We start from the raw sequence: 12,208 nt of genomic DNA on the forward strand, positions 1-12,208 counted from the left end.
AAAAAAAAAAAATTAAAATCTCACCAAATAAGCATCAGAATCTCAAGATAGAATACTGAAACAATTAAAATGTTCTGTCATAAAAATAAACAATTCCTCCATAGACAAGAGTAGTATTTTCCCCAAACAGAAACAACCAGCACCTTGGGGGGAAAAGAAGTTAACCACACATTTTTACATAATTTCATGAAAAGAGAAAAGACACAGGCTGCCCATTAACAAGGACCATGGAAAAACATTGCCCTGTAGAGGGAAAGACATGGCTAATTTGTAAATCCAAGTCTGCCTTGTATCTTCTTTCATTTTCTACTCCCAAAGGATGTATTTTAATACACCATTACTATTTTTAGTGAGGAAAGCTGACTACCACTATTCAAACTGCAAGTCTGAATTAAATTTAGTCATCAAGCTTAAAAAAAATAAACTAATGAGTAGAACTTCCTCCTCCTTCACCATTCATCTGTTTTCCAGGTTCTTCCCCTCGTCCTCATCCCACATTCCAAGCACTGAATGAGGATCTAATCTGCATCAGGCACTAGATGTGCTAGATACATGGAGACCTAATCTTTACTCCCAAGGGGCTTCAATGTTGGGAGTTGGGTTTACTACGCAAAATGAAAATTCAAAAAGAACATGGTAAATTCTACACTAGAGATTGGAAAAACAACAACAACAAATAGTACAAAATCAGAAGAGAAACTTTACGATAGTCCATTAAACAATTAACAAATAGTAATTTAGAGATGTTTTGTCCTTGGAAAAAGTATTAATTGTACTTTTGTTAAATGACCTAGACAAGTTTTTAGATTCAGTGAACTCAGGTTACCTATTTGTGAACAGATTTCTAGAAAGCCACAACAATCAAGTTTTACCTTATGATAACACCTAAAATATGCAGCACGTTCATCGGAAAATTTCTCCAGTCTTTTTGGACCTTTGCTTGAAGCTTTCTTGAATACTAGCCAGCATCGCTGATATATCTGGGAGGAAATACAATGACAGAGTTCAGCATCACTGACTGAGATATTTACTGACATTTACATTTAAAAGTTTTCTTTCTGATGTTTTCATGTGTAAAGTATTCATAAGCCATAGTATCATGCTACTTTGGGAAAATAAAATTTTAAAACCCAAAACTGTTTCCACAACAGGCATGTTATGTCATTTGATTACTGGAATCAAATGAAAATGAATATTTAAAGGCAAATTTCTTAACGTTTCACTAACAGTGTTAGTAGCAACATTTCAGAAAAAGTCCCAGAGATAAAAATCCCAAATCAGCACAAATAATATAGGCATTCATGGCACATGCTCTTATTTCAAATGCAATTAAATATGGAAACCCTGGGCCCCATATATGCTGAAGACTTCACTGACAGCCCTAGAAAGAGATGGCCCCTATGTGTCATAAGACATCCCTTATAACTGAGGGTCAAAGTTGGGTGACACACTAGACTAGCTAATAAGTGACTGATAAACACCAATCAGATTCTCCCTCAGAATGTCCAACCCAGAGACTCAAAAACTACTGTCATACTGAGGCACAGGCTGAGTTGAGAGGTCAACCCTGGTAGGTTATAAACTGAGGTTGGCGACCATGTTGAATCACGTGCCTAATAGTTAAGCAGTGGAACCTGGTACAGAGAACTAGATAATTTCTATTCCAGACAGAGGAGACATTTTAGTCCTTTGTCATCTTTCTGTTGCTGACTTCTCCTGGTTTTCTTGGAAATCATCTGTGTCCCTAGGAACCCGCCACCACCAACATCACTCTTAACTGAGTGAGGCTGAATAGAGCTCTTATCCGAGCAACCAAAGCTACCGAGATTGGAATAACCAATATAAATTAAATTAGACACTAAAATATTAATCATACCAAAGAGAGGAAAGTGCAAAGAGCTAATAAGTAAATGAAAAACAATGTTCTCCAAAAGCAAAATAAAATGAGATGTTTTAACCTAAAAATTAATAAGGATGTATATTAATGATAATATTCACTAATAGCAGAGATCTGAGTGGCACTCTTATACTCTCCTGGTGACCTCTAGAGCCCATCTGACAACAACTATGAAGAACCTTAAAAGAATAAGAATGTATCCTAAAGAAAAAGCCCAAATGCAGCCCAAAATTGACAGAGGAATTCTGAGTTCAAGAGCAGACAGGTGGGCACATATTCAATCACAATTATCTCCCTGATCCTTAAATCACCTTCTAAGTACCATATTTATGCGGTTTTGTATAGTCAACCCATAAATAAATTTTATGCACTATAAAGTTTAAAGAACCTCTGAGCTAGTAAGAAGAAACAAAAAGTCCACATAAAACATTTGGCCATTCAAACCATACTCAATTTAAAATGCCTTCTACAACTTTATTAGTAACTGGCAGGTGGATGAGGAATTCAGGTTTGCTACTACTTGTCTGCAATGCTGAGTAGATTTTGTTTTTCTCTTCTCACTCAGTAAACTAAACATTCATTAATCATTTTGTTTGGGGTGGTAAAAAGAACATGAACTCCACTCCACATTGAAGTTTTGCTCTGAATACAGAGGGTAAGATATGTGCCTCATCCTACTGAATGTATAATTCTAGTATTATTATTTATAATAATAATAAATAGAAACTACAAAAGCCTCAAAAATAAGGAAAGACAAAGTTAATGATAGTACTTCTATTATATACAGTAAGTATGTGGTACATAATATATGTAATACAATATAGATGTACGCATCTGTAAGATAATATAGGTAGTCATTGTATTAAAAATGTAGTAATATGAATAGTACACACAATATATATAGTAAATTATGCTACACCAGTAATATATATGTTACCTATCTATAGGATACCATAGGTATATCATTTGAAATAAATTTCAGAAGGAATTTCTAATGACATGGAAAAGAAGGGGGGGTTGCTTGTTTTTATTTTGTTTAATAAAAATTAATACTGTAAAATAAATGAAAGAGAATTGTTATTTTTTTTTTTTTTAAAGATTTTATTTATTTATTTGACAGAGAGAGAGCGAGCGAGAGCAGGAACACAAGCAGGGGGAGTGGGAGAGGGAGAAGCAGGCTTCCCGCCGAGCAGGGAGCCCGATGTGGGACTCGATCCCAGGACCCTGGGATCATGACCTGAGCTGAAGGCAGACGCTTAACTTCTGAGCCACCCAGGCACCCCGAGAATTGTTATTTCTTAAATATCCAGAGGCATCAGTAAAATAGTACAATTAAAATCGATTCTATTGGCTTTCCTCTTGCATAGTTATTAAACTTATCAAGAAATAAAAAAAGCAGGGAGACAGAAACAGAAAAGTAATTCGGCAGAGAAAGGGTAGCCTTTCAAACAACTGGCACTGGAATAATTGAATATCTGAAGGAAAAAAAACAAATACAAAAAAGCACAATAAACAAACACCGTAACCTAAAACATTCATCTTAAACAAAAATAAAGTCACAATGGACTTAAATATAAAACAAAACTTAAGACTTTAGGGGAAAAAAAAAAAAGACCAAATTTGGGATCATGGTCTGGACAAAGAATTCTTAGACTTCATACCAAAAATACAATCCATAAAAGAAAAACTTGCCAAACTGTACCTTCTCAAAACTTAAAATTTTTGCTTTGTGAAAAACCCAATGAAGAGGATGAAAAGACAAGTTACAGACTGGGAAGAAATGTTTGGAAACCACAAATCTGGCAAAGGATTAGTATCTGGATACATAAAGAACTCTTAAAACTCAACAGTAAAGAATCAAACAATCCAATAACAAAATGGAAGGAAAACAAAAGACAAAAACCATGAACACACATTTCACCAAAGAGGATGCACAGATGATGGAGCACAGAAAACATTATTAGCCATCAGGTAAATGTAAATTAAAACCAAAATGAAATATCACTACACATCTATCAGATTGGCTAAAATAAAAAAAAAAAAAATACCACCACCAAGTGCTGAAAGGATGCAGAGAAACTGGGTCTCTTCCACTTTGCTGGTCGGAACGTGGAATGCTACAGGCACTCTGAAACATAGTTGAGCAGTTTCTTTAAAAACTAAACAAGCAACATATGACCACAGTTGCTTTCTTAGGAATCTATCCCGGAGAAATGCAAACTTCCCCACCCCCAACACACACACCATCTGAACATAAATGTTCACAGAGGCTTGATATGTATCAGTGCAAAACTGAAAACATCCATTTATTCTTCAGTGGGTTAATGCGGTCCATCTATATCATGGAATACTACTTAGCTATAAAAACAACTGAACTATCAATACTGCAACAATTTGAATGAATCTTCAGATAATTATGCTGGGTGGGGGGGCAAACCTAAAAGGATACATACTACATGACCCTATTTATAGCATTCTTGAAATGACAAAATTACACAAATGGAGGACAGATCTGGGATTATCAGGGGTTAGGGATGGGAAGTGGATATGTCGACAAAAGGCAACATGAGGGATCCTTGCAGCAATGGAACTATCCTGTATCTTGACTGTATTAATGTCAGTATCTTGGTTATGATATTTCATTATACTTTTGAAGATGTTATCACCAGGGAAACTGGGTAAAGGGTACAGGATCTTTGTGTAAGATTTCTTAAAACTGAATAAAAACCTACAACTGCCTCAAAATAAAATACTTAAAATTTTTTAGATGGAAAAATGTAGGGATATTTAAGCAAAATCTTAAAATTACAGCCTAATCTAATAACAGTTATCTACATTCTTCACCAGTCCTCCTTCTGCTGCTATCAGACCACAGTGTAATTAACCGGTGGACTAAGGAACTTTAAGAAGCTACATTGTAAGAGCCATTGTTAAGAATTCAAACATACACTTCTCAGGATAGAGACCCCACCATGAAAATTAACATTTCCAGTCCTGTGGTTGACACATAGAAGTCTTACCAACATCTCACTCATGTCTGAATAACAGATGAGACAACGGTCTCCCTGAAAATTTGACCACCACCACAGGACTGTAAATACAGTGGGAATAACTGTCACTCTGTTTCCATAAAAAGTGGGGAAAATAGGCTATCATTCTCCTATCAGCAACCCCTTTCTTTTGCACATGCCCCTGAAAATGTTTTAGAAATTGAGCATGCTAAAGGTATGCAAAAATATATCCACTGTAGCAAAACATTATTTTCACTTAGGAAGATAATTTATATTTCCTAATTATGCCTCAACTTTCAGACTCACTCTTAAATGATACCATTTCTAACTTCCTTTTATACTTGTTCATTTTCTTCACAATCAAACCAGTCTTGTCCTGGCTTATGTCCAAAGGCTGTTCGATGCAAGCTAAAGACTCCTCAAATTCAGCATGCCTAATGATGTCCACCTTTGATCCATCTATAGCAGGTTTAGGAGATTTTTGTTTTTCATTTTTTGTTTTTCTTCTGTTTTATTAAGTAGTAAGGGCAAAAGTGCAATATTACAAATAATTGCATAAATACTATTACATAAATTCACATGCAACTATTGGTGGGGGCATCACCGTGGAATAGATTACATCATGTTGGTTCATCAGGAGAGAAGGAAAACCGAAATTTGGCTTATGAAAAGGCAGCTCGGGATGTTTGTAACATACAAACACATGGTACAAAATAATGCAAAAGTTGGGAGCAATCGTACCATCGAGGCCATTCCTCATTCTGCCACACATCACGCATCAGTGACTCTCAGCGCTGGTCCAGCATTACTCAAGATAATTGTTAATTATGTAGATTCCTAGAGATTAGCCAAGGTCTACTGACTCAGAACCTCCTGGGGTGGGGGCCAGACAAATTTGCTCTTTAACATGTTCCCCAGGTGTTTTATTTGCAATTTGCAAACCCAGGCCATAAATATTCATAAAGACACAGACAACACAGTGCTTCCCACTCGGGACTGCCAACAAAGAGTTCTCCAACAAATGCTCCATGAGGAGGGCCTCTGTGATGTGTGCTTTCCCACAAGTGGTACACAGAAGGCTTTGAAGTCGAGCAATGTGAGATGCTGTCATGAGCAGAAGAGAGATAAAGAAGCAGAAATAAATCTGTTCAGCTCCGGTGAACTCTCAACTTCACCGCTGGACACTCTCTGTCCTAAGAATTCTGGGAGAGCCACCTAGTACCTGAGGATTGAAAACTTACCCTAAATATCTCAATATTCTTCCAAGGGAATGAAACAGGACTCCCTGAATATGGTCATGGGCGACTCACTGGAGTAACACAGATGTTGTTAAAAAGATGACAATTTGAGAACAATCCCACTCAACAGTTTACAGCAGTTTTTTTATTTCCTTAAAATTAATTCATTCAACCATCTCCTTCGTATTTTATATAACACATCAACTTACCATCTGTAGTACTTATTTTAGTTAACGTTTTTTTGTCAATTGATTTTTTAACTAAATTTTTTTCTATTTAAAAGAGGAAACTGTTATTCCAAGGATAATAGCTAAGTGTAGTTCTCGCTAGACATAAAGAATAGATAATCTTAATGATAAATATACTGTTAGAGAATCTGATGACAGAATAAATCTCATCTTGAAATAGCTCACCTCCCACGCATCAAGGTTCCACAATCTCAGGACTAATGACATTTTAGGCAAGGTAATTTTTCATAGTGTGAGGGGGTGGGGTGTCCTGCGAGTTGCAGGATGTTTAGCAGCATCCCTGGCCTTTGCCAACTGAATGCCAACAGCACACTCCCCCCTACCCAGCTGACAACCAGAATTATCTCCAGACATTGCCAAATGTCCCCTGGGGGACAAAGTCAGAACCACTCCTAGAGATGAGTGCACGCTGATTTGAGACTGCACATTTGAAAAATATGAGGCTTTGTGAATATCTTCAAAGTCCTGGATTTGAACAAGTTAATCCGCATAAGCCACTGCTGAAGCCAAAAAGATAAGCACATCACACAGTTCTGACAACCTGGGTGGACAGACACCAGATTTAGCAGGTACATGACAATTTTCTTCAGTGTGCACTTGCTAGTTATTGGTAGTGGCTTTATTACATCTAATTTTCAGCCTTAAATTGTCACCAACCCCTATATGATTTGTACTGGTCTTTTTTCCCCATTTTCTTTAAAATTGGATACCCTTAATAACTGCATCGCTCGGGTTTCAAATCGCTGACACTTACTAGCTTCTTCTCCTAACAAAGAACAGTCTGGTAAATTCACCGAGACTCCCAGTGCCAACAAAGCAGCTGAAACAAGTAAGAATTTGTTTTGAGTTCCTAATTTTATTAGCAGTCCGTGACAATGGGTTGAACAACAGAGTCACAAATTTAACTTCTGGAGAACGCATGGACAGTTATAAAGGTGACAGAAAGCAAATTTTGGTAACATTTCTGTTAATTGGAAATTACATAATGCCTCCATGTACAAAATCAGAAAGCCTACGTAAGATGTGTTCATTTAGGTCTCTATGGTCCATTGCAAGTGTCAAAAACTTCTTCCGTAAAGGGCCAGAGGGTAAATATTTTAGTCTTTGATGACCATAGGTCTTTGTTGGAGCTACTGAACTCTGCAGTTGCAGCACAAAAGTAGCCAGAGAGGGCACCTGGGTGGCTCAGTTGGTTAAGTGAGGCTCAGGTCCTGATCCTGGAGTCCCGGGATCAAGTCCCGCATCGGGCTCCCTGCTGGGGGGGCGGGGAGGGGGTCTGCTTCTCCTTCTGATCCTCCCCCCTCTCAAGCTCTCTCTCTCTCTCTCATTTTCTCTCAAATAAATAAAAATCTTTAAAAAAATTTTAGGGCGCCTGGGTGGCTCAGTTGGTTGAGCGACTGCCTTCGGCTCAGGTCATGATCCTGGAGTCCCGGGATCGAGTCCCGCATCGGGCTTCCTGCTCAGCGGGGAGTCTGCTTCTCCCTCTGACCCTCCCCCCTCTCATGCTCTCTCTATCTCATTCTCTCTCTCAAATAAAAAAAAAAAATTTTTTTTGAAAAGTAGCCAGAGAATATGTATAAATGAATGGTGTGGTTATCTTCCAATAAAACTTTATTTAAAAAAATCAGGCAGCAGGCCAGGCTGCGGCTTGCCAACCTCTGGTCTATGGCAGTATTTCTCAACTGTTGAAGCTCATGTGACCTCTTGATCAACCTAAAAATCCATTTGACATGTCCCTCATGAGAGAAAATGAGGAGGGGCTATAGCCCAGGTGAGAAGCTTTAGATATTCCACATCTCCCCACAAGCCCAAATTTTACTTACATAAAATTATATTAAAATGTTGACCTGGTGCCTTTTCTACGCCCTCCACCACACTTCTGAGTCCTGTCCACTGTCTGGGATTTACTCCTCTGCAATGAATTTGAATGCTGTCCTAAAGAGAGCTCTCACATGTATTGACACCGCATCCCATCTCTAGCCTTGGGATACAGTTAGCTTTTGATCATTATCTTTTTCTATGAGGTCAAGGTGCACTTTGGAAGATTTTCCATTTTGCCAACATCCCCTTTCTCTAGTCAGGTCGGCTCTTCTCAAAGCATTCCCCCCAGCTATCAAGATACACCCCCAGCCACACATTGCTAAATTAGCCTCACTGCTCACAGGCTAACCTTATTTTTACCTACTCTCCAAAACAAACCAAATGCTCTTCTCATCCAGGATCTTAATATCAACACCCAATACTGGCTGCACTTTCCACTGCAGAGTGCCGGCAGGGCTCTTTTTGTGCATTCTTTTCTTTCAATTAACTCCCTCCCCTACAGCCCTGTGAAGCACGTGCTTCCCTATGCCCATTGTATAAGGACATACAGCCTCAGGAAGGTGACTCGCTAAGTATTACTTGAGGGCATGAAGCTAGCAGAAAGCAAGCCAGGATTTCACCTTTGGTTTGCCCTGCTCTGGAGAACAAGCTAACCATGACCCCAGGAGTTTCCCAGAAAAGTTGGACTCCTAGAGAGGCACACACTTATGCCAAGGGTCGAGCCGTCTGTAAGAAGTTTATTTTCAAGCTTATCACAATCTAAAAAGAGACATTTCGTTGTAACCATATGCTCTTTCATCTGGACAACTTTAGAGCTTAGCTATTTCAGAGTGACATTTGCATTTGTAATGTTAAATTCTCTGGCACCAAGCGTTCATCTCCACTGATGGTTTTTAATGGAGTATGTCGGTAACTGGGGTCTTAATATCCCAGGCTAGGACTTGAAGGTATCCTAGCAGTTTGTATGAAGTGTTTGCTTTTAAAAGAATTTCACATGCTCTCTCTTTAAGTGACAAAGTATTCCGTATCCTTGACCGAAGTCCAGAAACCCAAACGTACAAAGTATTTCTAACTACATTAGAAGTATCTCAGTTTTTCTTGGCCTTCCTTGCCTTGCTAACCTGCAGCCCCTCTTGTTCTCAATTAGTTACGGCTGCAGCTAAGAAACATCCTGACTAGCTGGCTTCCTGCGGACATATGCAGTCAGCTACCTGGGGCTGACTTGTCACTTCTCCAGGAACGCCTGGCCCTCCACTTTGATGCACGACACATGGCCAGAGTAACCAGCTGCCCTCCTAGAGTCTCGGGCTCCTCTATTACTTTGAGACTGAAGAAATGCCACTATCTAAGGACAGCCCAACAGCCACAGAGAATAGGGCCAAACAATGCAATCTGGGGGTAGAGAGGAAGAGTCTTTAACAAAGACAAAACAGGAGGTAGGAATGAGCCCACCAGATAATCCCCACTCTGTCCTGTCTGCCAGGGTCTGCAAAATTCTCCTTCCACATCCAGCTTTGACCTGGATGATCTCTGAGACCAAGGTGGTTGTAACTTTCCAGTCCTACAAATAACGATCATTATGGGATTTCAGAAGGTGAGAGATGAAGCGTATACAAGGAGTTCTTTGTCATCTTTGAATGGTAACTTGTAGGCTGCTACCAAACGCCACTTCCTAAAATAATGAGCTGGTTCAGAATTATTTATTTCATGAAGGGAAAAAAATTTTAATGAGTAAACAACATGATCCCATGCCTATCATTTACATATGCCTTTACTTGTAAGGAAAGAAATGCTAATTTGGGGAAGACTGCACAGTGGGCAGCAAGGTACATTTTAAATTCACTGCGAGGAGAAAGACCAGCAAGAACAGGATAATTAATCATAAAATAAAAGTTGTACAAAGAGGATTAAAAAGCCTTATGAAGCATTCACAGGCAATAAATTAGCTATTGTCAATCCTTTGTTGATGGTGAGGTAAATGAGCACAACCTTTCTAGAGGCAGAATTATGCCTACCCTCTGACCTGGAAATATTACTTCTAGGAACTTACTCCCCTAAGGGAATAATTACGGAAATATGCAAACATATGGGAATAAGGTTCTTCCACATAAAAACTGGAAACACCCTCAACGTTCCAGGGGGCTGGTTTAATTAATTATGGCATATCTGTAAACTGGAAATTGCTATCATTAAAAATGATATTGTCACATAATATTTATACCATAGAAAATGCTATTAGTAAATTATTAAGTTTAAAAAGTAGGCTATTCCTGCTTTTTAACCTGTTTCTACTCCAGTATACATACTCATTCAGCAGATAAGGCCCTGCTGTTTATGCAAGAAGATTGTGAGCTACATTCGACCCTTCCCCACCAGCCCTCATTCACACACACACACACACACACACACACACACACACACACACTCATACATGCAATTATTGGGGAAAATCTGTGCTTTAATGGAAAACTGCATTCCTTAGCACACACACTTGTGGGATTATCTGTTTTGGATTTTGTGGGAGCTATTCTACATCGAAATTGTAGATAACTCATAGAAATGCAACATAATTCTAGTCCACGAAGAGGCAAATTCTGTCCTGTGCAGCAAAGGTTCAAGTGACTTCCCTCCCCCACTGCCAATGAGGCACATTTTTGCCTCCTTTCCAACATTCATTTCACTTTGACAGATACATAAATGTGTGGTTTCTCTGGGTTACCCTTTGAACTACTCATAATATTCTGCTTTGTTCTCTCATTTAACTGATGAGTTAAAGCAGAATGTGTAACATGTTCATTCTTCGTGATTTTACCTGCTTTGGAAAAATTATCTTTTAACACAACCCAGAAACCGCAAGTCCTGTGTACTTTCCTTCTAGCTAAGCCTGGAATGTCCTTACTGCTTTGCTGGGGACGGCCACCCTGACCCAAGTCACCATCTCCTGAGCTTCAGACATTCCCTGCTCCCACCTGGCTGCAATTCGGTCTGTTTCCCTCAGGGCATCTGGGGTGATCTTTAAAAACTTAATCTGACCACATCAATCCACTGCTTTAAGCATTTCTGTGGCTGCCTGTTGCCTCTGGGGTAAAAACCAAAGTCTTAAGACATTCCAGAACCTGCAAGAACTAGCCCCTCCCTATGGTTTTAGCCTTAGTTTGTGGCTTTCTTCCCCTTACACTTCTTCAGTTGTAAATATGCAGATATGCATATTTTAGCAATGATCAAACAAGTAATACATTATTGTTAAAAATTCTCATGGAGGGACGCCTGGGTGGCTCAGTCGTTAAGCATCGGCCTTTGGCTCAGGTCATGAACCCAGGGTCCTGGAATGGAGCTCTGCATCAGGCTCCCTGCTGAGTGGGGAGCTTGCTTTTCCCTCTCCCACTCCCCCTGCTTGTGTTCCTTTTCTCTCTGTGTCTCTCTCTGTCAAATAAATAAATAAAAATCTTAAAAAAAAAATTCTCATGGAATCAATTATCTGCTACCAACAGTACCCAACACCAAGGAAACTCTTCGGTTGTCCGCACAGAGCTGGCCAGTGTTGGAAAAGCCAGCTCTGAGACAGAAAGTTATGCAGCCCTTTCCTTCTCTCTCCAATTCCTCTCTGTTCTTCAGATCTACAAGGTGGGAGGGAACTGAGGAGTGAGGAAGATGGAGAGGAAGATGAGGAACAAAAGAACTGCTTCAAGAAGCCATAAGCAGTAAGAGTCATTTATTTAGCTTTTATTTTTAACTAGCTTTTTAGGAAAAAAAAACTATCCTTTAAAAAAATGCTAGAAAATCTTAGCTACTGTATGGGCATGTCTGGGAGCCGTTATCCACCACTAATTCATTGGACAAATATTTCCTGGGTGCCTACCCCGTGCCGGGCACTGTCAGGCACTGACCAGGGCCACAGCTGTAAACAAAACAGGGAGAAGTCGCTGCCTTCGCTGGGCTTACAGAGCATCGAGAAGACAGTAAGATGCATGTGTCTGCTTCCAGTATGTGGAT

General features: G+C 39.3%; 1 protein-coding gene across 1 annotated transcript in view; it reads right to left on the minus strand.

The window, feature by feature from the left end:
* The window catches only part of DOK5 (docking protein 5), a 134,541-nt gene that overhangs the window by 65,197 nt on the left and 57,136 nt on the right, over nucleotides 1-12,208 (minus strand). The window contains exon 2 of the mRNA XM_081832549.1: nucleotides 873-980. Within this exon, the coding sequence (XP_081688675.1) occupies nucleotides 873-980 (108 nt within the window). The remainder of the gene's footprint in view (nucleotides 1-872; nucleotides 981-12,208) is intronic.

The sequence above is a fragment of the Leptonychotes weddellii genome, chromosome 10 (assembly GCF_054177405.1).
Source record: "Leptonychotes weddellii isolate Sample4059 chromosome 10, ASM5417740v2, whole genome shotgun sequence".
Classification (NCBI taxonomy): Eukaryota; Metazoa; Chordata; class Mammalia; order Carnivora; family Phocidae; genus Leptonychotes; species Leptonychotes weddellii.